Raw genomic sequence first — 27,978 nt, forward strand, 5'->3', positions numbered from 1 at the left:
CTTTTGTGATTTGTGCCACTCACCATTAGCTTTGCAAAAACAGAACTTGCACTTGAACATTAATTGTCCATTAAACTCACCACAAAGTAAATCTAGTAACTATTTGCATTAGTACCATTTTAACAATGTGATAAGTGTTAATGACTGCCAATCATTTTCTCTTGCCCTGAATGTAAGCAGTTATAAGCATGGCGTTACTTGTTTTCTTTCTTTCTGTCTTTTTCTCTTTATTCAGTCTTTCTCTTTCCATACCTGATTTCACATTGAATTCATCCTCATCTTCCTTCTCAGTCCTTCCTCTGTTTAATTCCCAGTCCTTCAATCTTATTGGTTAAGGAGATAGACAGTTTCTCCTGTTGTTCACTAATGTTCCAAAAGCCCTCACCCTCACTGTCCTTTTCAGTTCACACTTCCAACAACTTTCTGGACAAAATTTTTGAAAACCTGAATGTATGATTGTATGGGGCATGCCATGAAATGCTCTTCTTTGGCAAAATCTGCCCGTTAAAATTTTTGTCAGCTTTCATCCTATTGGAATGTTATTGGTTCTCCTGAGATGGTGCATCAAAGAATATTCTCTTTTATAATGCTTATTGCAGAAGGCAGATGCCTGGAGTGCCTCCAGGTATTTATTAAGGAGGTCCTACAGAGGACCTGAATGCTAAACATCGAAAACAGCAGGTTATAGACAGAGCTAAACAGTACCAAAATCAAAGGATCAGAGTGCAACTCTAACTCTGAACATATCTTTTCAAGAAAGGTGCATGCTCACTCACCACCAAACGGGAGGATGACGAGAAGGCTCCTTGAACATTTTCATTCTCAACCTTGATGGTGTCCAATACCTGAGTACAAGAGACTAGGCTGAAGTATTTGCAGGAATCTTCAGTCAAAAGTGCTGAGTGGATGATCCTTTTGCACCTATACCCAGGTCGGATGACCGATTTGCACGTCAGGACCGCTACGGACCTCCAACCTTGTCCGGTGGCTCCCATCATCATTCCAGTTTCCAGCCAATTCAGTTCACTCCACATGACATGACTACTATGTACACAGCAAAGGCTCCTGACAATATTCCAGGAGTACTGCTGAACGTCTATACATCAGGCTTTGCTGATCTCCCAGCTGAGCCACCCTCCTAGCCAAGCTGTTGGACTTTAGATACAACATTGGCATCTACCTAACGATGTGGAAAATTGCCCAGGCCTATATATTCCACACAAAAAAAACTAACTCAGCCAATTGCCTCCATTTAAGCCTCTTCCCAGTCACCAGGAAAGAGATAGGAGTCATCAATAGTATCTTCAAATGATACCTATTTGCCACTAATTTGCTCAGTGATGCTCACTTCAGGTTCCACCAGAAACACTTGGTTTCAGACCTTATCACAACCTTGATCCATAGATGGTTGCAAGAGCTGAATGCCGGAGAAGAGTTGCGAGTATCTGTGCTTGACATCAATGTTGCGGCCAAATATGGAACCGAGGAGTCCCAGCTAAAATGAACATATTGCACTTCAAGGGAATACTCTCCAATGGCTGGAGTCATTCTTGACGCAAAGGGTGGTTGTCAGAGGCCAATTATCATGTCCCCAGGGCATCACTGCAGGAATATCTCTGGAAAGCTTCCTTGGCCATCTTCAACTGCTTTGTCAAAGACTTTCCCTCTGTCATAAGGTCAGGAGTGGGGCTGTTCCCTAATGATTCCCAGAGTTCAGCTCCGTTCACAATTCCTCTGATAATTGAAGCAGTCTACTCCAGCCTATATCAGACTTGGCTGACAAGTAGCAAATAACATTTATGTCACATAAGTACTGGGTGATGGCCATCTTGAACAATGTGTGTTGTGAGGAAGATGCAAAGCAGCTTCAAGGGGATGTGGACAGACTTAGTGGGTGGGCAAGAATGTGGCAGATGGAATATAATGTGGAAAAATGTGAGGTTATCCACTTTGTTAGGAGGAACAGATGTGCAGAGCATTTCATAAATGTAGATTAGAAAGTGTAGATGTACAAAGGGTGTCCTTTTTAGTAAGTCACTAAAAGCTAACATGCAGGTGCAGCAAGCAATTAGGAAGGCTAATGGTATATTAATCTTTATCGCAAGAGGATTTGAGTACAGGAGTAGTGAAGTCTTGCTTCAATTGTATAGAACCTTGATTAGACTGCACTTGGAGTACTGTGTGCAGTTTTGGTCCCCTTACCTTAGGAAGGATATTATTGCCATAGAGGGAGTGCAACAAAGGTTCACCAGACTTGTTCCCGGGATGGTGGGACTGTCCTATGAAGAGAGGCTGGGGAAACTGGGCCTGTATTCTCTAGAGTTTTGAAGAATGAAAGATAATCTCATTGAAACCTGCAAAATACTTAAAGGGATAGACAGGGTAGATGCAACTAAGGTGTTTCCCCCGGTTGGGGAGTCGAGAACCTGGGGTCACAATTTCAAAATAAGGGGGAAGCCACTTAGGACCAAGATGAGGAGAAAGTTCTTTACTCAGAGGGTTGTGAATCTTTGGAATTCTCTACCCCAGAGGGCTGTGGAAGCTCTGTCATTGAGCATGTTTAAAGCAGAGATTGACAGATTTCTAAATACAAATGACATGGGGATATTGGGATAGTGTGGGAAGAAGACATTGAAGTGGATGATCATATTGAATGGTGGGCCATACTCGATGGGCTGAATGGCCTACTCCTGCTCCAATGTTCCCCCTGACCATTAATTGCACCTCCATCGCCAATATCTTGGGGGTCACCATTTACAAAAGTCATTGCAACACTTTTGCTACAAGATTATGGCAGAGGCTGGGTACGCTGTGATAATTAGATTAACTCCTGGCTCTTCTAAGCTTCTCCAACTTCTACAAGGCTCAAGTCAGGAGTGTGATGGAATACTTATCACTCACCTGGTTGGGTGTTGCCACTATAACACAAGGACAATACCATGCAAGGCAGAGCAGTTTTTTTGATTAGTACCCCGCAGCTAAAGTCGATAGCTATCCTTGGCCCCCTCCTATTTCTCATCTACCCTAGGTGACATCATCCGAAAGTTTACACACGTATGCTAATGACAAGCAACTCTACTACGCCATCACTTCTCCTGACTCCTTCACTGTTGCTAGATTATCAGATTGCTTCTCTGACATTCAGTACTGGATGAGCAGAAATTTCCTCCAGTTAAATATTGGAAGCCATTGTTTTCGGTCCCCGCTCCAAACTCAATTGCCTAGCTACTGATTTCATCCCTCTCCTTGGCAACAGGCTGAGATTAAAGCAGTCTGTTCACAACTTTGGTGTCATATCTGAACTTGAAATGGGCTTCTGACCTCCTATCCATGCCATCACTAAGATCGCCTATTTACACCTCCGTAACATCACCTGTCTTCGCCCCCGTCTCAGCTCATCTGCTGCTGAAACCCTCAATCATGCCTTCGTTACCTACAGACTTGACTATTCCAATGCACTTTTGGCTGGTCTCCCACATTCTACTCTCCGTAAACTTGAAGTCATGCAAAACTCTGCTGCTCGTGTCTTAACTCGTACTATGTCTTGTTCACCTATCACCCCTGTGCTTGCTGACCTACATTGGCTCCCGCTCAAGCCATGTCTTGATTTTTTAAATTCTCTTTCTTAGATTAGATTAGATATACAGCACTGAAACAGGCCCTTCGGCCCACCGAGTCTGTGCCGAACATCAACCACCCATTTTCTTCTAATCCTACACTAATCCCATATTCCCGACAAACATCCCCACCTATCCCTATATTTCCCTACCACCTACCTATACTAGTGACAATTTATAATGGCCAATTTACCTATCAAATCTCTCCATAGCCTCACTCGCCCACCTCCACCCCATCTCTGTAATCTTCTCCAGCCCCACAAACCCTCCAAGATATCTGCGCTCCTCTTGTTCTGAAAGTGATTTTTTTGTTTAAAAAAAAAGTTTTTTAAGGAATTTATGGTTAAGCTGAATAAATGTGGACCAGGTTTTTGTTAATAAAGGAAGCCATCAAGGGCACTGAGGGAGCCGAATTGGCACCAATGTTGCTGATTGTCACATGGCTCGGATTAGGCTTAGAGCAGAAACCCTGGTCACAGAGACAGAAAAGGGTCAAGTGCTCCTTTGATTGGATAAGCCCAGTGGTAACAGAGAACACCTGGGATGGGCAGAGAAAAAACTCTCAAGCTTTTTGGTTGTGAGTCGGTGGGTGTGTGGATTTGCCTTCTGGAAGGAGATAAAAGTCAAGTGCTGCTGAAGTGTCAAAAAAGGAGAGAATTCCAAGGAAGAACAGAAGACTGCAACCCAACTCGCTTTCCTGCAATCCTCTAAAAAGATTCTGTGAAGTCCATTGTATCGATTCATCTTCCTGTATTTTCAAGAAAGCCTGCTAAAAATAATTCTCAACGCCACCTGAAGAGAACTGTTCGAAAGATCCTGTTTACGTGGGCTCGGAGATTGGACTGTGTGCCAGTTTGGTGTAGCGCGTCTCATCTGCTGTTTTCTTCAGGGGTGGGCAAGTGACCTGTCCAGGTGTGTGTGTTTTTATCTGTAGTAGAGCTCTGATCTAAAAATCCTTTTTAATGTTTTTTTGGTTAACTGATGTGTATATATGTGTGTGTGTATGTGTGAGTGAAGGGATTAAGGTTAGAAAGGGACTTTAAAATTTGGTTATGGTCGAAAGAGGAATTAAAAAAATTTAATGTTGGATTTTTAAAAATTTGATCTGTGTGATATTGTTTTTACTTCATTACTAGTTAAGACTTGTTTTATAATCTGTTAATTTTGATCAGTAAAGAAACCTGGTTAGTGTGTTCTATTCTGGGGAAAAAATAGTGTATCTGATTGACTCTTTCAGTAAATGGGAAAATTTTTAAAACATGTTGTGACCTGTGGAGAAATGGGACTGAATTAACAGTGCACTCCTCCCGCCTCAGTCGTAACATTGTCATAGAGTCATTTAACAGAAGGAGGCCATTCGGCCGATGGAATCCATGCCATCTATCCGCGGAGCAATCCAGTCAGTCTCATTCCCCCGCTCAATCCCTGTAGCCGTGCAAATTTCTTTCTTTCAAGTGGCAGTAGAATTTCCTTTTGACATCATTGATTGTCTCTGCTTCCACCTCCCTTGTGAGCAGCAAGTTCTAGGTCAGTGTCACTTGCCTGCGCAAAAATGCTCTTCCTCACATTCCCCTTGCCCAAAACCTTAAATCTGTTTCCCCTACTCCTTGTACTATCGGTTGATGGGAACAGCTTTTCCTCACCTAACTTATTGAAGCTTGTGATAATCTTCTGCACCTCTATCAAATTTCCCCTTAATCTCCTTTGCTCCAAGGAGAGCAACCCCAGCTTTTCCAACATAACCTTGTAACTAAAATCCTCCATCCCTGAAACCATTCTGGTAAATCTCCTCTGCACCCTCTCAAGGACCCTTACATCCTTCCTAAACTGTGGTGACCAGAACTGGAAGCACTACTCTAGTTGTGGCGTAACCAGAGCTTTATGAAGGTTCAGCATAACTTCCCTGCTTTTGTACTCAATGCCTCTATTTATGAAGATAGATCCCATATGCTTTACTAACCACTCTCAATATGATCTGCCACCTTCAAAGATTGATGCACATGCACCCCCAAGACCTTCTGTTCCTGCACACTGTGCCTTTAAGTCTATATTGCCTCACCCCATCCCTTTTGCCAAAATGCATCACTCACTCTTGTCTATATTAAATCCCACCTGCCACTTGTCTGCCCATTCTGCTAGCCTATCTGTATCCTGTTACAGGCGGTTTGTATCATCCTCACTGTTTCCCACTCCTCCAAGTTTGGTATCATCAGCAAATTTTGAAATTCTACTCTGTATTTCAAGATCCAAGTCATTTACGTATATCAAAAAAAGCACTGGTCTGAGCATTGAACCTTGGGAAACACCACTGTCTACCAGTTTCCAGTCTGAAAAACAACGATTTACCATGATTCGCTGTTTTCCGTCATTAAGCCAATTTTTTATCCAGTTGGACACTGACCCTCAATTTTGTTAAGCAGCCTTTTATGTGGTACTTGATTTAAACGCTTTCTTAAAATCCATATAGACAACTGCCATCATATTCCCTTCATTGACTTTCTCTGTCCCTTCATCAAAAAATGCAATTAGATTAGTCAAGCATTTTTACAGATCTATGCTGGCTATTGTTAAACTCCAAACCTCTTCAAACGCCTGTTGATTCCCCCCCCTATTGTTTCTAAAATCTTACCCACCACTGATGTTAAATTAATTGGTCTGTAGTTGCTAGGACTGTCCTGGACAAATTTTTTTTTGTTTCATCATAATCTCTATCTCCCTTGTCACCCAAGGAGCCATGTTTTTGATTCTCCTTCTTTTCACTCTTGTTGGAATGTTGTTAGCCTATCCTGAAGCATCTCTTCCTTAAAGATAGCCCTTTGTTCTGTTACAGTTTTTCCTGTCAGTCTTTGGTTTAATTTTACCCTGGCTGGATCCCTTCTCATCGCACTGAAATTAGTCCTCTTCCAATCCAGATGATCTACTTTATTTTAGTCCTTGCATTTCTGCATTGTGAGTCTAAAGGTTATGATGTGATGATCATTCCTATCCAACTGCTCCCCCACGGGCACTTGGTCCTCTTGGCACACCTCATTTCCCAGCACCAGATCCAGCAATGCCTGCTTTCTGGTTCTGCATCCCTGATTTTGATCGCTCCAGTATTGGTGGCCACGCATTCAGTTGCCTAGGCCCCAGTCTCTGGAATACTTCCCGAGGCCTCTCCACCTCACTTTCCTCCTTTAAGACACTCCTTATAACCTACCTCTTTGACCAAGTTTCTGGTCATCTGATGCAATATCTTCTTTTGTGGCATGGTGTCATACCATGTTTTATAATGCTCCGATAAAGCGCCTTGGGACGTTTTATTATATTTAAAGGTGCGATATCACCATATAGTAGAATGAGGGGCAGGCCATTTAAGACTGAGATGTTCAGGAATTTCATTACTCAGAGGGTGGGGAATCTGTGGAATTTTGTACCCCAGAAGGCTGTGGAAGCTCAGTCGTTGAGCATGTTCAAGACAGAAATTGATTAGATTTCTGAACACTGTCGACATCAAGGGATATGGGGATAGTTAGGAAAAATGGCGAACAGGTAGATGATCAGGCATGATCTGTTTGAATGTCAGGTCAGGCTCGATGGGCTGAATGGCCTACTCCTGCTCCTATTTCCTATGTTCCTGTATGTTGTCCAACTCTGCTGCATCTTCACTTACCTCCATTTAATAGATTGTCATTCCCTTATCTGAACAGAATTAAAAGTGCTTTGGGGTTGTGAAACATTTCTGTCTGTCTGTCTCCTACCCCCTCCCCTCTCTTGCTGCTCTCTCTCTCTTGCTGCTCTCTCTCTCTTGCTGCTCTCTCTCTCGTTCGCTCGCTCTCCTGCCCTCTCGCCCACCTGTCTTCACTGTGTCCCCCTACCCCCTTCCCCATCTACCCTCACCTCCTTGTCTCACCCCAACACCACCTCCCCTGTCTTCCCCCCCCCCCCCCTCCCTGGCAGCCCCCCGCAATCTTTGATTCAAAATTATTTTTTGCTGGACATGTTAGAGGTGTTCTAAATACGAAATGAAAGTAAGTAACTTATCTTCCTTGAATTCTTTTTCTGGTAAAATTAAATCAAATGGATTAACGTCCTCTCTTTGCAATTATGTTATGCAATCATCCGACCTTATTACTAGCATTCATTTCTAGCCCTATATTGATCTTAACTTGTTATTTTTTACTGCAAATAAATATCATTACGATCTGCAATTAGAGCCGGTGGTGGAAATTGATTGTACTCTTACTTTTTAGTTTATAAATCAGTTCAGCCATGAACTTTCTGAATGGCATAGCAGGCTTGAGGGGCCGAGTGGCCTGCTCCTGCTCCTAACTCGTATGTTCATTCATGGGAATTTGCCGTCATTGGCAAGGCTAGAATTTATTGCTCATCCCTAATTGTCTGAGGAGAGTGTTCCATCACACTCCTGATATGTGTCTTGTAGATGGTGGACAGACTTTGGGACGTCAGCAGAATACTCGGCCTCTGACCTGCTCTTGTAGCCATTATATTTATGTAGCTCGTCCAGTTAAGTTTCTGGTCAGTAGTGACTCCTCCAGGAAGTTGATGGTGGGAGATTCAGCAATGTTAATGCTGTTGAATTTCAAGGGGAGGTGGTTGATTCCCTCTTGTTGGAGATGGTCATTGCCTGGCACTTGGTGTGGCACGAATGTTACTTCTGCTACTGCTGTTGGCCCACAGTTCCTTAAGGGGTTATTTTTAATTATCTTCCTCATATTTCCATGTAGATTGTGATCTTTCATGTAGTTGGTGTGGGCTTTTTTCCTAATTACTGCACCATAACAAAGCAACCTCAATCTTGTGTGCTTAAATAACCTAGAAAAAGAACTAAGTTACAGAAAATAATTGTGCTGTCAGGATTGCTTAATAAAGCTAATTAAATGTATTCAATCATTGGAGGAGCTGCCTAACTTCAAAGAGGCAGTTTTAACTTGTCCTAAAGGAAATAAATCTTTCGCTGAGACAGCAGTTAGACACGCTACATGCCCCCAGAATACCCCTTTGAGGAAAAGTAAAAGTTTTAAAACTTGCATTTTTGCACCTTAGTATGTAATTTCTTTGGGTACAAGCACAAAAGAAAAACGTGCATAACTGAGAACCTCACAAGCCATCAATGCAGCTTTAAACTTGTGTGCCTTAAGTTTGTGGATGACCAACAGTGGGAGAAAAAGATAATTCCAGAAAGCTTTAGTTCCATTCTCCAACAGATCTGATTTGGTTCTGATAGTTGTCGTATGTCTCTTCTAAATGATCTAATTGGTTCACATCACAACCATTAGAAAATCAAATTTTTCTTGTGAAGTGCTGAAGCATGAGTTAAAGAGTTGATCGTTAGCATGTATGCTGTAAGTTGCTAATCAGTTTTATCCCAAAGTTCAAATTTAGTTTATCATTGTAACTTTTTTAGCCTTGACATTTTTTGAGGGGTACTGCAACAAGGAGAAAATTTTCTACTTTGGTCAGTTTAGGAGAAAGCACATTTGGACATGCAGGGTTGTTTTGATTGGGATATAGGCAACTCAGTATAAATTTGCTGTGCTCTGTACAACTGTTACGTTTAAATTTTATAACATGAATAATTTACTCTGAACTGGAATTAAATTTAAGATCAATTTGATGTAATCTGTGAACAAATGTATGTCCCAACCATCTTTTTAAACTGTTGTACTTTGTTATTTATTTGTATGGTTAACTATTGCAATTACTTTGGCATTAATATTAAGTTGGATGGAATTGAATTTTGCATCGCTTCTGACTTTGACATTGGAATAATCTTAATTTGGGTTTTGTTATACTTTTTTATATCTTTTTAAATAAAACGCTTTTTTAAAATCACTGCATCAGTGCCTAGGCTTGGAACTGGAAAAAATCATCACTATACAGTGACCCCGCACTGGAAAGGTGATAAAGCCACTAAAAATAGCTTCAGCCTCCTGGGTCAGGGAGGGTAAAATTAGTGAGGGTTTCCATTGAAGTAATTTTTGCTGAAAATATCAATTTTGAGTGAAGACAGGATTAGGATTGGGCTTGACTGTGATACCCCTACCTATATACATCGTTAAGACTCGCTTATGAATAATGCACACTTGGGCAAGATACCAGAGGGTGCTTAGCATCCGTGGAACTGTACCATAGCAGGAGTTGGGGGGAGGGGGAGGGATAGATGAAAAAAAACACTGTTGAAAATCATTTACTTAAAAGATTTTCTTAAATCTCCTTCTGTATCTTCACAGATGGTTGGCAGAGCAGCACACCATCTCCCATGCAATTCCAGGTCTTTTTAGACCATCTCCTCTTGACAGAATCAAATCTTGTGTTGCAAATCCTGCTTATGTCAAAGAAATGGATCAGCCTGAAAATATGTTGCATGTGGGCTACACTGCGCTGGAGATCAAAAACAAAATGTTGGCTCTGGAGAAAGCTGACCTCTGCATCTACAACCCTCTCTTTGGATCAGACCTACAGTACACAAATAGGGTAGGACCTCAAAACACTATAATCTAAATCTACTGAAAAAAAAAGTTTGTCATTCTGACGTAAGCTTGATATTAGGTTTACATTGGCTTCTGAAGTAGGTCACCATAACACCATGAATAATCTGGTTTGTTTCTTGTTCATCTGAGATACGGTGAAAAATTTTCAGCAGTTTCACTGGCTAATTGTGCAATTAAAAACAAATATTATGTGCCAGTTGCCTGAAAAGCATAACCGTGCTTCACATAACATGTGTTGTGGTTTTCTGAAAAAATTCTTTGATAGTTACACTGAAAGGAACATATCTGTTGGTCATAATTATTTTCCACAAAGAGAAATAAAAGTAACCAAAGGCTTCCATGCTGGTAAATTTTGATGTCTTATGTGAACTACGATACTGACACTACAAACCGTGATAAAACTACAAAGAGCTGTCCCGGTTACCAGTTTCCTTGCAAACCAGTAATCTCAATTTCTTATATGGAGGGCATTTATTTTTCCCATTTTCTCTGGTTGACTCTCCTGTTGCCATAGCTATTTGCATGTCTTTTGTTTCTTTAGCAGTCTTGTATTTCTCAAATGCTTTTCTCTATTACTTGATGGAGATGAACTTTTACATCATTTAAAATCTCTTTTTGCAGGTCTTTGAACTGCTTCATGTCATTTCTATATTTAGAGTATATTTTTCCCCCTTCCTCTAACATTTTTTTACATGCTTGTTTTTCTTTCATTTTTCAGTTCTGAAGGACTTATTTATTTATTTTTAGAGATACAGCACTGAAACAGGCCCTTCGGCCCACCGAGTCTGTGCCGACCAAGAACCGCCCATTTATACTAACCCTACAGTAATCCCATATTCCCTACCACCTACCTACACTAGGGGCAATTTACAATGGCCAATTTACCTATCACCTGCAAGTCTTTGGCTGTGGGAGGAAACCGGAGCACCCGGCGAAAACCCATGCAGTCACAGGGAGAACTTGCAAACTCCGCACAGGCAGTACTCAGAATTGAACCTGGGTCCCTGGAGCTGTGAGGCTGCGGTGCTAACCACTGCGCCACTGTGTCGCCCCATTTTTTCCAGCGTTTTCTGTTTTTGTTTGAACAGATTATATGGCCATTTGTAAATAAAATTTCACTCGAAATGGGAAGCACTCCAGTATTTTAATATAAATACTGAGTGGGTGAGTTTTGTAGTGTTAAACAGATCAAAATTTGCAACAAATCCTTCCTCATTCAGCAACCCTTTCATCGCTCAGAATTGTAAATGCAAAAGAGGTGAAGAATACACTTTCTTCAAGATATTTTTGTCAATTTTGCTTGCTATTCATTTGAAACAATAGGAACTGTAAGAATGCCACATTTCTGAAGCTGTATTTGACTACTTTTAGAAATTGTGCACTGTTTACAGTCATCCTGAGTGGCTAATATGTGTTAATTACCTTTTATTTTTGATGGTTCTGCTTATAGGTAGATAAAGTGGTTATAAACCCATACTTTGGTTTGGGAGCTCCTGACTATTCCAAAATACAGATTCCAAAACGTGAAAAATGGCAGCGTAGCATGAGCAGCATAATGGAGGACAAGTAAGTATAGATGAAATAAACAATGAACTGGAGGAATTATGTCAAAAAATACTGTTAAACTGAACTACAAGAAAATGGGCACATTTGTACCATTGACAAAATGGAGTAGAGGTCAGGTGATCCTCTCCTGGACTGTCAATAAACAAGCCTGTCTGCAAAGACAAAACTCATTAACTGCATCTGAATTAGCTCTGGGGAAAACCCACTGAAATTGAAAGGAACCCACTGAAATTGAAAGGAACCCATTTCATTTTGATGACTCCTATCTGCAGGAATGAACTGACAAAAGCTTCTGTCAGCAGACTGACTCCGCAGCCCAAACCAAGATGAATAGTAGTGAAGTAGCACCATTGTAACAGAATGATCCCCATCCAGGTGCCAACAGATAGCAATGGTTTCCATATCCTGGACTATTGTGTGGTCACACCAGGGGTGACAGGGACTCAAATGTTTACCTTAAAAAGTAGCCCTCTGGGGGGAGAGAGCGAGAGAGAGAGAGGAGATCAAGCAAAGACCACAGAAAACCAGTTCCAGCCAAATGCTGAGAGATTGGTCCAGCTAAGAAAGAAGGCCTGCTGCTGTACTTCAACTTACTGCAGCAGAGAACTTAAAAGCTGACCACCGTCTCCAGACTGAAGTTTTAACCACCAGAACGCTACACCTCAGCACGTTCATGGCTACAAACATCCAGGCCTGCACCTTTGAAAAGACTTTCCACCCGAGAAGATTCAAGAGGTTTCTGTGAATCACAAACTTTTACATCAAGTGCGTCTTGAACTGCATCTTACCCTTTCCCTTCTATCTATGAGTGCTTGTGAGTGTGAATGCGTGAATGGGTTAAGGTTGCGAACAATTCAGGTTTTGCTGTTAAATAAAAATTTAACCTTCCTTTTTTTAAACCTATGTGAAAACCTGTCGTTTGTCTGTTTATTTGACTCTCAAAAAACAACACTCCGGGACTGACACACCATATTTAACAGAACACTATCTGCGGTCAGTTGGGAGGTGAAAAGTGGAAGCCACCCACACCACTTACCGCCTGTCTGGAATAATAGTTTGTGGAAATGTGGGATGTGTGAATGAAATTTCGTTAAAACATCTGAACTGAACTTTTATAGTTTGGAATTGAAATAAAATGTTTTGGATGTGAATACAAAAATCGATTGTGCATGCATTATCTGGTAGCATTAGCTAACTGACTTGTTAACCATACCCTTTTGTGCACGGCATTACCCGAAACATATTAGAATACATTTTCTGAAAACAAATGAGCTGTAATTTATACTTGCTGGCATAAACGGTTGGTAGAATGACCAGGAGGGTACAAGCTATTGGCATTGTAGGGAGAGAGTTAAGGTTATCTAGTTGTTACTGAGGAAAGGAAAATTATTATGTAAATTAACTTACTACCCTTGTCTGTTCTACTGACTAACAAGAGTGGATGAGGCATGTAAAGAGATGGACTAAAAGATCCATTATTTTAACGAGCACAGTACTGAGGGAGTGCTATATTGTTGGAGGTGGCATCTTTCAGATCAAATGTAAAACTAAGGCCCCAAATATCAGATGGATGTAAAAGATCCAAAGGCACTATTTCTTCAAAGACAAAAGACAGATAATATAGAGTCCATTATAAAAGATGTAATAGCAGAGCACTTGGAAAACAGTGACATGATCGGACAAAGTCAACATGGATTTACGAAAAAGAAATTTTGCTTGACAAATCTACTGGAATTTTTTGAGCATGTAACTAGTAGAATAGATAAGGGAGAACCAGTGGATGTGGTGTATTTGGACTTTCAGAAGGCTTTCGTTAAGGTCTGACATAAGAGATTAGCGTGAAAAATTAAAACACATGGGATTGGGGTAAGGTACTGATATGGATAGAGAACGGGTTGGCAGACTGGAAACAAAGAGTAGGAATAAACAGGTCTTTTTCTGAGTGGCAGGCAGTGACTAGTGGGGTACTGCAGGGATCAGTGCTAGGACCCCAGCTATTCACAATATATGTAAATGATATAGATGAGGGAATTAAATGTAATGTATCCAAGTTTGCAGACGACACAAAGCTGAGTGGGAGTGTGAGCCGTGAGGAGGATGCAGAAAAGCTCCAGTGTGATTTGGACTGGTTGAGCGAGTGGGCAAGTACATGGCAGATGCAGTATAATGTGGATAAATGTGAGGTTATTCACTTTGGTGGCAAAAACAAAGGCAGATTATTATCTGAATGGCGATAGATTGGGAAAGGGGGAGGTGCAGCGAGACCTGGGTGTCCTCGTGCACCAGTTGCTGAAAGTAAGCATGCAGGTGCATCAGGCAGTTAAGAAGCCAAATGGTATGTTGGCCTTCATAGCGAGAGGATTCGAGTACAGGAGCAAGGATGTCTTGCTGCAATTATACAAGGCCTTGGTGAAACCACATCTGGAGTATTGTGTGCAGTTTTGGCCTCCTTATCTGAGGAAGAATGTTCTTGCTATGGAGGGAGTACAGCGAAGGTTCACCAGACTGAATCTTGGGATGGCAGGACTGACGTATGAAAGAGAGATTGGGTCAATTCGGCTTGTATTCGCTAGAGTTTAGAAGAATGAGAGGGGATCTCATAGAAACCTACAAAATTCTAACAGGACTGGACAGACTAGTTGCAGGAAGGATGTTCTCAATGGCGGGAGAGTCCAGGATGAAGGGTCACAATCTAAGGATAAGGAGTTAGCCATTTAGGACTAAGATGAGGAGGGATTTCTTCACGCAGAGAGTGGTGAACCTGTGGAATTATCTACCACAGAAAGCAGTTGAGGCCAAATCATTAAATATATTCAAGAAAGAGTTAGATATAGTTCTTGGGGCTAAAGGAATCAAGGGATACTGGGAGAAAGCGGGAACAGGGTACTGAGTTTGGACGATCAGCCATGATCATATTGAATGGTGGTGCAGGCTCGAAGGGCCAAATGGCCAACTCCTGCACCTGTTTTCTATGTTTCTATGAGATGAATTGACACAGTGGATTTCTCAGGGTCTCTTAGAGATACTGGAAAGCGAGCTGGATTGTGGTCCTCTCTCCTCCTTCTGCAGCAGACTTTACTTTATCTCATTCCAGAAAATAAAACACACTCCGACACACAACCAAAAGCTTGTGAATTTTCTGCCCTCTCCGGTGCGCTTTGCTGCTCCCTGGGCTTGTCCAGTCAAGGGGCTCTACTGACTTCTGTGCCCACAGTTCCTCTTGATTCCAGTGTTTCTGTTCTATTTTTAACTTGAGTCATGTGACAACCAATAACTAGTTGCAGAAGAAGCTGCACAATCTCTGCACGTCCTCCACCAGCTGCAAAATGAAGTGGGGAGCTGAGCTGTCCATTTAGAAGGTTGGGATTACACTTTCCCTTTTCTAATAAGAAACGGGTAGCTTCAACCTTACCAGTTCTTTCAGTGCCCTCTTGAAAAAAACCTGGTCCCACATTTAATCAGTTTGACTATGAATTCCTCAAAAAATATTTTAACAAAAAAAATCATTTTCATAACATATGTTGTGACCTGTGGAGAAGTGAAACTAGAAAAGACACTGCACTCCTCCCGCCTCGGTCGTATCAATAAAGAAACATTTACTGATTTATAAATTATTCGAAAAACATCATAGATTTGAATTGTACACGTTTCTAGTGGTTTTAAAATGAATTTGATTTCTCCTTTAGGGAGCGACAGTGGGTGGATGATTTCCCCCTGCATCGCAGTGCCTGTGAAGGTGATACAGAGTTACTGAGCAAACTTCTAGATAGTGGCTTTTCAGTTAATCAGTTGGACAGTGATCACTGGGCTCCTATTCATTACGCTTGTTGGTAAGTTGTTTGGCTTCAACTTAAACGAATCTTTGTTATATCATTTTCCATCATTAAAACTTGTTAAATGATTCCATCTAAATCTAATTGTTAGTGTTAAGTAAAGCCATAAATATAGTGAGTCACATATTTTTATTGCTCTGACTTGTACAGTGCATGGTTCTCCATAGTGCGTTTAAATTAAGGGACTTACCATAATTTTTGTCCCATGTTCCAGTACTGTGTCGCAACTTGTGTTGCTGCACATTGACCCTACCATAAAAGATTACAAACATTTACTTCATTTCTGCATTTAGACTAGATCAAATATAGAAATTTACAGTAGTCTGGTTGTCTCAGGTTGCTAAAGTGTTTGTTAGGCTATTAACTTTCATATGCTATAAGTACAGTTTGCCATCTCATATTTGCCTTGATGAAAACTTAATATCTACTCCAGTGTCCAGCTATGGAGACCACAAAGTGTTTACTTTAATTTTTGTGCAACTGAATGAACATCTGTGTTAAACTTTTACCATTTTTGGTTCCTAACTTTAAAGAATAGCCCAGGATCACTTGGTCTAACAAACTCTTGCATGATTTACCAGATTTGAGTTAATTGGCTCAGCTGGCTATAAACAAACACAATTGTTTTCAAGATGAAATTACACTTTAACTGTTTCAGTTTTTTAATGATTTTATAAAGTAATAAACTTTCCATTGATGTCCTCTGATTCACTACATGTTGCACCAAAACATAGAATTACATCACAAGAACAAGTCATTTGATTCAGTTAGTCAATGTTGATCATCTTCCATGTGCCTAACTTGTTGCCAGATGCCTTCCACACTGCTTTCCTGCCACCAACACTTAAAAGTTGGCCATCTCTGCTTCAGTATTCAAGTACTAAGAGTAATACAAATTAAAACCATTCAACAAAGCATTTTTCTCAAATTTAGAGAAGATTTGTGTGTCATCTCACCAAAATTGTATTCAAGCCTGAAAAATGAAAGTAATTAAGTATGAACACATTTTTTTTTCCTCCCATAATTTTGCTTTTTAGGTATGGTAAGGTTGAAGCTACCCGTTTCTTATTAGAAAAGGGAAAGTGTAATCCCAACCTTCTAAATGGACAGCTCAGCTCCCCACTTCATTTTGCAGCTGGTGGAGGACGTGCAGAGATTGTGCAGCTTCTTCTGCAACATCCTGAAATTGATCGGGTACAGTTCAGATGATTTCTTAGCCTTCAAATCCTCATACAAACTTGAGTCTGAAACCTTGATCATTGATTGTGTTAATGTCTTTTTTGAGGCTGATTTGCTGCATCAATCAGAATATTGTCATTTACTGCTGTTAAAAAATAACACCAGTTTTATGAATGCTGGCTAATTTTATCTCATTGCTAATTTCAAAAATACTTGCAAGTTTTGCAACCTTACTGTGCGGTATTTCAAGATTATGTCAGTGCTGAAATTTGAGTACTTTCAAATTTTCCTTGCTTCATTAAAGCACAGTTGTAGATCTAAAGTGGCGCTGCATCATCAAACTGCATATTTATTCATTTTAATCCTTATTTCCCTTTTGTAGCAGTGTCCTTGTTACCTCTAGGCAAGGCAGTGTATAAATAAACACAACCTTGCTCTCCACTGCTTTGTTCCCAGCTAACCCGATGTTTCAGACTTGTTGATGATAATTTCCATCCCTGTCCCCTTAAATGACCACCATTCAGTACAGAACAGCCAAAGACAATAGCAAATTTACTGTTTAGCAGGCTGAAGTGCAACTGTTCACCTACACTGTGGTTTTTATTTATTTAATTAATTTAAGAAACTAACTTTAACTGCCTGAGGGATAAGGTCTGCAAGACTGAAGAAAATTAAAATCTGCTTTTATTGCAAAAATCAAAATGGTTTCTTAATTTACTAATTAGCTAATCTAATTTAACGCTTTGCAGATTTTCTCAATGCATTAATCAAAATAGCAGTCTCTGGTCTGGACAGAAATTGTGGATACTTGTATTCAGTTTAAAAGTGTAAACTAATTGTTTATGTTAGATAATGAATGTAATGTTAACGGAGAAGTGCCTTTCAGAATTTTCAGAAGTAGTGCATTGGGGGGATTATTGGGGATTTTATGTTTTGTATAAAATTAATAATTTTCATTCTGACAGTACAAATTTGAGATAAATGGTGGCAGTGCACTCTTTGTCTTCTGAAAAAGGATAATCAATTAATAACTAGGTCGGTTAAATTGAAAAAGTACTGCTAATTTAATAATACGAGGTGCAAAAGTATTTGTATAATGTTAAAACGCTCTGTATATTGTTATGACCAACCACTCCAGACAAAGTCCCTAATCAAAATATATGATTCTGGGAGAAACGCACTGTTGATTCAGTCTCATCCCTCCATAGAGTGCCGAACATATCGTTTTTAAACTTTCCAAGTTAAAGAAAGACCCAGCCAAATTGTACCATCTATTAACCCCCGAATGATGTTAACCAAACCAGTTGTCTTTAGATCAACAAATTAACTGTTTCAGTAGAAAAGCTAAATTCTTAAACACTGCTAAGATATAAACAACATTTAAAATATAAAAAATTAGAGTCCTTGCATATTTACGCTCCTGCTGAAGTGAAAACTTCCAATGTGCAACAGTCCAAGGTTGCTTGAAGTCCTCACAGCCATCTGATGGGGGGAAAAAAGGTTCTTCAACAGTAGAACAGTCCGTGTCTAATTCAGCAGTTGAATTGATGCTCTTCTTTTCCAGCGATGAATTTCAACAATTACAATTCAGTAGTTAAAGGAATTTAATTATTTTCTTTTAAGAAATTAATCTGGCTTGACATCAGAATTCTGAGAGTGTAATAAATAGTGTTCAAATAAACTGAGAGAGTGCTCTCATTTCCTTCAGTATATGCTGGTCCAGCTGTCTCTTTCTCTGTCAACTGTGTCTTAAAAGCCAGTTTTTCAACCTGTTTCAAATGTCAATCGGCAACCATGTATCTCGTGTCTTTGGTCCTGAGTGGCTGTATCCTATGGCAACGAGAATGCACTCTTTGACTCAGTCTCTGGAGCTTGTTGCGTTAAAGCAGTACTGCTCCTTTTCCAGCCTTAAAGGCACATCACTTTCTTCCCAGGGAAAAAAAGTACAGGATCATAATATATCTTACAGTTTCTAGTGAAATAGAATGATGAGTTCTGGTGGCTGTTTTGGGCTCTAAATGTTGAATTAATTTATCCTTGTTTGAGGCAGTACCAACATTATAGCAATGAAGTGTCAGATACATGTCCTGATTCTCAATCCAGGATTCTCACTCCATTAAATGATGGTTGCTAGTTTTGACTAGGTTATCAAGGGAATGGGAAGGGGGTGGTGGTGGTGGTGGGGGTTGTAGAAAGAGATTGACTATTGGCCAGAAATGATCAATCTATTCAAACTCAAGCTTGACTTCTAGAGGGTTGGTCAAGGAGGGCCATTAGTAACCTCTACAAATGGGCAATCCTCAACGATGAAGAAACATAACATGATGGGGGAGTGATAACAAAAGATTGCAGGAAGACTTGGAAGAATGGGTAGATAGAAGATGGACACAATTCAATACAGAAAAAATTTTCACTGATTGATTTTCAGAAATAGAACCATAAAAACAAATATTCTATTCTGCTGCTGGGGACAGAAAGCACCTATTCAAAAGGGAGGGGTTGTACCTTAGCAGGACTGGGACCAATGTCCTCGCAGGGAGGTTCACCAATGTGGTTGGGGAGGGTTTAAACTAAATTAGCAGGGGGATAGGCACCAGCATGTGGAAGTAGAAAAGAGGAATATGGTGCATAAAGGAGTGAGTGCGTTGGATTGTCGTCAGTCCCTTGAAACGAGGATGACCTCTGCCAGGGTTCACCATTTGTGTGTCCTCAGATGACTCAGCAGGCCAATCCTGGAACCACAGGTCATTGAGGGAAGGGCTTCTTGAGCCAGGATGCTGCTCTGTCCTTCCGCTTTCAACACTTCTCTGCAGCAGAGTTTATGTGGTCAGTTTCCGACTGTATTGCAGCTTGTTGGATGTGGCGTTGCCACATGGCACAGTTAGTGGCAAGTTCCTCCCACACACTGATGTCAATTTGTCCCCTTTTCAATGAGGCCTTCAGAGTGTCCTTAAAACGCTTTCTTTGTCCTCCTTGAGCTCGGGTGCCATCCTTAAGTTGTGAAAAGAGGATCTGCTTCGGAAGCCGACTATTTGGCATGCGGATGCAATGTCCAGACTAGCAGAACTGATTTTGCATGATCTTGGTTGCAATGCTGGAGGACTTGGCTTCAGTGAGGATACTAGAGTTTGTTTGCTTGTCTTCCCACTTGACTTCTAGTACCCTGTGCAGGCACTGCTGGCGGAAATTCTCCAGCGATCGAGGTGCCTTTGGTGACCCAACTGTCTCTGCCATATGGAAGAATGGCGACAACAACAGCATTGTAGACGAAAGCCTTTGTTCTCCTATCGAGATCTCTCTGCATTTTTTGCAAGGCTGTGCTGGATCTCCACTTCGATGGTGACCTTTTGAGAAAGGCAGCTGCCGAGATATGGGAAGTGTTCAATGACTTCTAAAGTCTGCCCATCAATAACAGTAGCTGGTGTTATAGATGCTTGTCCGGAGGATGGCTGGAGGATTTTGATCTTGCTGATGTTGATGAGAGACCAATCCCTTTGCGGAGTTGAAGAGATTAAGAGTGGTCTGAATGTTATTTGCAGTGTGGGCCACAACTGCACGGTCGTCAGCATATTGTAAGTTGTGTGTGTGCTGGAGAGTCACTTTAGTCATGACTGTCAGCCTGTGAAGGTTGAAAAGCTTCCTGTCGAGTCAAAAATCAATCTTGACCCCTTGTTAAAGTTGATCATGAATGAGTTCCATGACCAGGCTGAGGTAAATATTAAAGAGAATTGGCACAGTCTTGCTTGACGCCCATTTGGATACGAAAGGGCTTGGTCTCCAAACCATTGCAAAGGACGGTTGCTGTCATGCAAGATGCGCAGGATAGTAACATATTTTGCTGGACGTCCAAGTCTCTGGAGGAATTTCCAAAGAGCTTCGCGGTTGATGAAATCAAAGGCCTTTGACAGACTAATAGAGGCCATGCAGAGCTCTTTATGTTGTTCCAGATATTTTTCTTGGATTTGTAAAGTGACAAAGATAATATCTGTTTTTTCCCTGGATGGTCGGAAACCTCATTGGGTCACTGGAAGTATGTCTTCCGTGACGGATAGGAGGCGGTTCAGGATGATTCCTGTCAAAACCTTTCCCACGTTGGACAGAAGTGATATGCCTCTAAAGTTTCCACAAATTTGATTTGTCACCCTTATTAAAAAGTGAAACAATGATGGCATTGTGGAAGTCAGGTGCTAGTACCTCTTCCCAGATTTTTGTAAAAAGGTCTGAGTTTGAGCAAGAGTTCCTGCCCACCAGCTTTGTAGATCTCTGCAGGAATGTTGTCCAGATCACATGCCTTGTTAAACTTCATCTGTTGGATAGCCTTTTGTATCTCAGCAATTGTTGGCAGGATAGCCAAATATAACCTCTCGGGTGTGGAGGGATTGTTTTGATGGTTTTTTCTGATACTATTGACTCCATATTGAGAAGGTTACAGTAGTGCTCCTTCCAATGTTCTCAGATTGCTGCATCATCTTTGAGAAGAGTAATGCTGTTTTCAGCTCGAAGCGGGGAGGGCCATTTGTTATTGGTCCAGAGACGGTCTTGGTGGCCTTGAAGAAGTTGTGCATGTTGTGCAGGTCTACGTAACATTGGATGTCATTGGCTTTCTTTACCCACCACTTATTCTGAATGACAAATATCATTCTCTGAGCTTCAGATTTTAGTTGTAACTATTTTCTCATTTCTGCTGTGATATAGGGTGATTTTGACATCTAATGAAGGCTTGGCGTTTCTGATTAAGAATTTTGCATATTTCTTTATCATTCTTGTCGAACTGGTCTTGGTGCCTGCGAAATTCCGACCCGAATGGCCTGGGTGCATGCCTCTTGGATTGCAGATTTGATTTTGTCCCAAAGTTTTTCCACACTGGCATCATTGGAACCTGTGAGAGCAAGACAGGAAAAAGGTTGCACCTGGAACTCTTCTCTTGTTTGTATATCCTGGAGAATGTGGATGTTAAATCATCTTTTGGATTTCTTTGAGGATCTTCGGTGTTTGAGTGCCAGGCATTTGCTCATTGTGGAGTGTATAACTCTGTGGTCTGTCCAGCAGTCGTTTGTACCCTGCATGGATCGGTGATGTGCACATCCTTCCTGTCCAAGGCTCGGACAAGTGACGTAGTCCAGGAAGTGCTAATGCTTGGATTGGGGGTGTTTTCACGTTGTCTTATATTTATCTTTCTGACAAAAGAGTGTGTTTGTGATGGTGAGCCCATGTTGAATGCATTTGGTGAGGAGAAGACGACCTTTGACATTTAAATTCCCCACTCCTTTTCTTATGGTGTCCTTCCAGACAGTGCAGTTGCGTCCAACTCTGGCATTAAAATCAGTTTGTCTTGTTTTGGGACAGCTGCCAATATAGAATCCAGATCTGCATAAAAGAGCATTTTGGTTTCGTCAATAGAATCGAGTGCGAGAGCATAAGCACTGATGATTGTGGCCCATTGACTGCCACTGAGTTGAATGCTTAGGGTAATGAGCCATTCGTTAATGCCAATTGGAAGTTCTGTAAGTATATCTGCGATTCTATTTTTGATGGTAAACCCAACTCCGTGGATGCCATGATCCTCCTCTGGTCTCCCCTTCCAGAAGAAAGTGTATCCTCCTCCTTCCTCTCTAAGCTGGCCTTCCGTAAGGAGTCGCATTTCACTAAGAGCTGCAACATCAATCAAGCTCCTGAGAAACTATGGCGATTCTCCTTTTAGAGCATTCACTGTTTTGATTGTCCATAAACATGGGCACATTCCAAGTACAGAAATTCATGCATTTTATTCCTTGTGTGCGCCCTCGACCGCAGGGGTGGTGATCCCACCAGGTGCCGTTTCCTGGTCTGGACAGTTTGGGACAGCCCATGTTTAGGGCACCTTTTCCAGCCCCTTCCTCAAGTGAGGTGAGCAGAAGGGACCTTTAAAAAGAACTCCTCAGTTGTGGATGCTGCTACCGGAGAGCTACTTCTGTCCCAATTCCAAGAGCTCAGTGACCATCAGGCAACCAGCGTCTATGTGCAGATTTGTGACTAGAGATCTCCAGGTTCATAGTCCTCCGCGCAGCTCGTCCATCGCTGTAGAGCATTTCAGCCTCCTTATCAGAGGACTGCTTCTGTCTTATCATAAGGAAGTTCGTGCGCATAGGACAACCACACAATCTTGATGGGTTGGCAATCTGTAACCAATGGCATAGCAAGCCAAGATGACTGGTGAGTGCCAATTCCACTGCAGCCTTCACAGCGATTGATGTATATGTGCTTCACTTATCTGTCTGTTCCACTGTTTAGGACTTGAAACATGTTTTTATTGAGTTTTGTCCCTGTAGCTCTGCCCAGATCAGCGTGGTAGGCTCACCTCATTCAGGTTTTGGCTCGGATAGTCTTAATGGAAGGACAAGCTGTGAGCAAAGCCACAACCAGTCCGCCACCCTGGGCTGCGAGGACAAGTACTACTGGGAAGATACTACTCAGCAGAGCTCTTGAGCCCAAGAGCGAGTGTGTTGGATAGTACTCGAGAAAGAAATGGCACCATATTAGATAGGAGCAGACGAAGAAGAACTACGTGAAATAAAAATACAGGTTTAGAATGCATTTATGTAAATGCACAAAGTGTGGTGAATAAGATTGGTGAGCTACAAGTGCAAATAGTCGGGTGAAAATATGATGTAGTGGTAATAAAAATGGTTTGGACTGGGTGCTTAATATTCATGGATACAGTGATCAAAAAAAGATAGGGAAGTGAAAAAGGGTGGTGTGGCAGTACTCATTAAGGAAGACATTGTAGTGTTGGAAAGAGAGGATGTCCTTGAGGGGGCAAAGGCGGAATCCATTTGGTTAGAGCTGAGAAGCAAAAAGGGAATGAACACACTACTGGGGGTATTCTATAGGCTTCCAAAAGAGAGATAGGGTCGTAAACCTGCAGGGAAATGCCAGAAATGTACAAGAGCTTTAGAGTGGTGATATCGAGAGAGAATTTAATTACTCAAATATTGATTGGGATAATATTAGAGTACAAAGAACAGAGAAAATTACAGCACAGGAACAAAGAAAATTACAGCACAGGAACAAAGAAAATTACAGCACAGGAACAAGCCCTTCGGCCCGCCAATCCTGCGCCGATCCAGATCCTCTATCTAAACATGACGCCTATTTTCTAAGGCCCTGTATCTCTTTACTTCCTGCCCATTCATGTATCTGTCTAGATACATCTTAAAAGACGCTATCGTGCCCGCGTCTACCACCTCCGCTGGCAACGCGTTCCAGGCACCCACCACCCTCTGCGTAAAGAGCTTTCCACGCATATCCCCCCCTAAACTGTTCCCCTTTCACTGGGAAGGAGGTGTTGCTGGGGAATGAGGTGGACCAAGTAGACCAAGTGTCTGTGGGGAAACACTTGGCTAAGAGTGAACATTGCAGATTAGGTTTAGATTAACAATGAAGAGCAAGGAACAATCTAAAGCAGAACTTCCAAATTGAAAGAGGGCTAATTCAACAGGATGAGAGGAGATCTTGCCAGGATAAAATGAAACTAAAAATTGACAGGAAAAACTGTAATGGAGCAGTGGGTCATCTTTAAGGAGGAGATGTTTCAGGTACGGGCTTTGTACATTCCAACAAAGACGAAAGGGAAGAGAACCAAAACCAGGGCTCCTTGGATGCTGAAGGAGATGGAGAATATGATGAAACAAAAAAGTGGGTGTATGATGTATGTCAGGTGAATTCTTAAAGCCAAATATGTTAAGTTAAGAGAGGAAGTGAAAATACGCCTGGCAACGGGAAAATGAGAATAGAATGGCAGTTAGCATAAAAGGGAACCCAAAAATCATCATCTAGCATGTAAATAGTAAACGGATAGTAAGAGGTGTGGTGAGTCCTATCAGGTGCAAGGCAAGACTAGAATACTTGATGAGTACTTTATACCAGTGTCGACTGAGGAAGAGGGTGTTGACAAAATATTGGTAAAAGCGGAGATGGTAGAGGTAATGAAAGGGATAAATGTTTATAGGCAGAATGTATTGGAAAGGCTAGCTATGTTTAGAGTGGATAAGTTGCCTCGTCTGGATGGCTTAAATCCCAGGTTGCTAAAGGAAGTGGGAGTGGAGATTGCACAAGTGATTGCCATAATCTTCCAATCGTCAGGGGAGGTGCCAGAAGGTTGGAGAGTGGCAAATGTGACACCCTTATTCAAGAAAGGGTGTAAGGACATTCCTAGTAACTACAGAATGGTCAGGTTAACATCTGTGGTTAAACAATAATTAGGGACAAAAAGCAACAGGCACTTCGAGAGTTTTGAGTTTATTAGGGAGAGCCAGCACAGATTTGTAAAAGGCAGATTGTGCTTGACTAATCTTAATTGAATTTTTTGATTAAGTAACAGAGAAGGTTGATGAAGGGAAAGCAATGGAGGTTGTCTATATTGATTTCAAGAAAGCCTTAGACAAAGTACCACATAGAAGGCTGCTCTAACAAAATTGTGGCTCATGGAATAGGAGGGTCAGTGTAAGCTCGGATAAAAAAAATTGACTTCAGGACAGAAAACAGCAAGTCGTGGTAAATAAAAACAAAAAGTGCTGGAAATACTCAGCAGGTCTGGCAGCATCTGTGGAGAGAGAAGCAGAGTTAACATTTCAGGTTTGTGACCTTTCATCATTGAGTTCTGACAGCGGCAGACAGTGAAGATGATACCAGTCAACTGCAACAGGACATTGATAGGCTAGCAGAATGGGCAGACAATTGGCAGATGTAATTTATTAGAGAAATGTGAGGTGATGCATTTTGGCAAGAGGGTTAGGGTGATGTCATATAGGATAAATGGTACAGTTCTCGAGGGACAGAGGGACCTGGGGTTTCATGTGCATACATCTTTGAAGATGGCATTAAGCCTGGCTCGAGTATAAAATTAAAACCCGACCCGACCCGAAAATATCAAACACCGACCCGAAAATATCAAACGTTCTTAGTACAGAAAAAAAATCGCGTCAAAACGTAAATTAAAAAGAGAACAATTCAAAACAAAACACGAGCCCGAATGCTGGACACCAAATGTAGACCCAACCTGACCCAAACCCGACACGTGTACTCGGATTTGGGTTGGGTAGCCAGGCTTTAGATGGCGGGACATATTGAGTGAGTAGTTAGTAAAGTATATGGGATCTTGGGTTTGATAAATAGAGGTATTGAGTACAAAAGCAGGGAAGTTATGCTGAACCTTTAAAAGCTCTGGCTGTGCCACAATTTAGAGTATTGCATCCAGTCCTGGTCACCACACTTTAGGAAGGATGTGACGATCCTTGAGAGGGTGCAGAGGAGATTTACCAGAATGGTTCCAGGAATGAGGGATTTTAGCTACAAGGTTAGGTTGGAGAAACTGGGGTTGTTCTTCTTGGAGCAAAGGAGGTTGAGGGGAGATTTCATAGAGGTGTACAAAATTATGACCGGTTTGGATAGGGTAGACAAAGAAAAAATGTTCCCATTAGCTGATAGTACAAGGACTAGGGGAGACAGATTTAAGGTTTTGGGCAGAAGATGCAGGGGTGTGTGAGGAAGAACTTTTTTTACGCTGCAAGTGGTAATGACCTGGAACTCGCTGCCGACGAGGGTAGTGGAAGCAGAGGGGATGAATTATTTCCAAAGGAAATTGGATGGGCACTTGAGGGAAATAACTTTGCAGGGCTACAGGGATAGAGCTGGGAATGTGACTGATTGGATTGCTCTGCAGAGAGCTGGCATGGATTCGATGACCACCTTCTGTGCTGTAATGACTCTGTGACTCTAAGATTCCAAGTAGGGACAAAACCTGCATAGATCTGACATGAAAGCACAAAATGCTAGGAACACATAACAAGTCTACCAATCCTGAAAAGAGACAAATAGGCTAATATCCTGGATGCAAACATTATTCTTCATCACCAACCCAGCATGAGCTAAGCTTTGACAGTCTCCAAGCAAAATATCAACTTGTTGCTTCTTGTTATGGACACCATTAAACAGATCCTGTATCTGTAGTACTCCTGCAATAAAGAAAAAAGTGAGATGCAGTTACATTCTGAAGTTACTAAAGTCAGTTTTCAGACTAGAAGACTGCAGAGTGTCCAAGAGATTGCATTAAATACAGTTTGAGTTTCTGAAGCTACAGTGCTCGAAACCAAAAACAGAGAAGTCAGAGTGGAAACAGGAGCAGGGGTTGAAGCAGATACACAATTAGATGGGATGGAACTATTCGGCAAGGTGGTCATATAATTGGTATTTTGTGTCCCCGTCTTATAGGACACCATACTGTGAGCAACCAATAATAGACCGAAGGAATTGTATGTAAATAGCTTTCTCACACAGAAGATGTGTCTGTGACCCTGGGCATTGGTGTGGAAGAGTTAACGAACAGTTGTTGTATGGGATGGCATGAAAACATCCCAGGAAAGGGCAGCTGCAAGTTGGGGTTGTGGAAGAATGAACAAGGCTTCCCAGAGACGATGGTTAATCTGAAAAGTGGAGACCTAAAGGGAAAATGTGCTTTCTGGCAGCATTATGTTGTAGGTGGCGAAAATTGCTTAATTTGATGTGGTTAATGAAGAGATTGGGATGGAAAGTGAGGACAAGAGGTCCCTGTTGTCATTGAAAGGATTTAACTGGTGGGAACAGCGGTGGAGATGATGCAGTTAGGAGTCCAAGCACTGTTGAAGAAAACCTTGGGATGTCATATGAGTCTAACAAGGAACAAGGGGAGGCAGGTTGCCATGTTGGGTGTGGATGCATTGACAGAATAGAGTTCTGGCAGTTGGTTAAAGGTCTGCGTGCAGGGTGTTGGGCAGTTTTTCCATTTTTCAGGACTGGCAGACCTACTGCATTTTTCCAGCATTTTACGTTTTCATTGCAGACCTCATACATCTGTAGGTTTTCTTTCTCAGCTTCCCTTACCGTTTGCCTTTTTTTCTTGTATGGGCCTCTTCAAGACTTTTCACCATTTTAGCTTTGGATGTTCTTTCAATCTCTTCATTGCCTTACTGAGCTTATCTAATATCATCTAGTTTTCTATAAAATTATTTGCAGGTCATTCAACCCATTAACTTCTCTGAATGACTAGAGTGTGTATTATTTCCCTCATCCTCTGCTCTTATAACTACTAGTTGACCTGTGTATTTCCAAAAGTTTCTATTTTCGCCTTACAGTAATTGGCTCCATTTAAAGCATTAGCACCTGCACAGCCAAGTGGTTCTCTTCTATGGTCATATAAATATAAAGCTGCTGTCAGTGTTGCCATTACAGTTCAGTTGCACGCATTAAAACTATATAGTTTTGCAATACACAGAT

General features: G+C 41.4%; 1 protein-coding gene across 11 annotated transcripts in view; it reads left to right on the forward strand.

The window, feature by feature from the left end:
- krit1 (KRIT1 ankyrin repeat containing) overlaps nucleotides 1-27,978 on the forward strand; it is a 103,977-nt gene that overhangs the window by 39,703 nt on the left and 36,296 nt on the right. For all 11 annotated transcript variants that reach the window (XM_068012324.1, XM_068012408.1, XM_068012379.1 and 8 more), the window contains 4 exons: nucleotides 9,851-10,094; nucleotides 11,562-11,677; nucleotides 15,364-15,507; nucleotides 16,548-16,704. In XM_068012324.1, coding sequence (XP_067868425.1) covers nucleotides 9,851-10,094; nucleotides 11,562-11,677; nucleotides 15,364-15,507; nucleotides 16,548-16,704 — 661 coding nt within the window. The remainder of the gene's footprint in view (nucleotides 1-9,850; nucleotides 10,095-11,561; nucleotides 11,678-15,363; nucleotides 15,508-16,547; nucleotides 16,705-27,978) is intronic.

Source organism: Heterodontus francisci, chromosome 2 (genome assembly GCF_036365525.1).
Source record: "Heterodontus francisci isolate sHetFra1 chromosome 2, sHetFra1.hap1, whole genome shotgun sequence".
NCBI lineage: Eukaryota > Metazoa > Chordata > Chondrichthyes > Heterodontiformes > Heterodontidae > Heterodontus > Heterodontus francisci.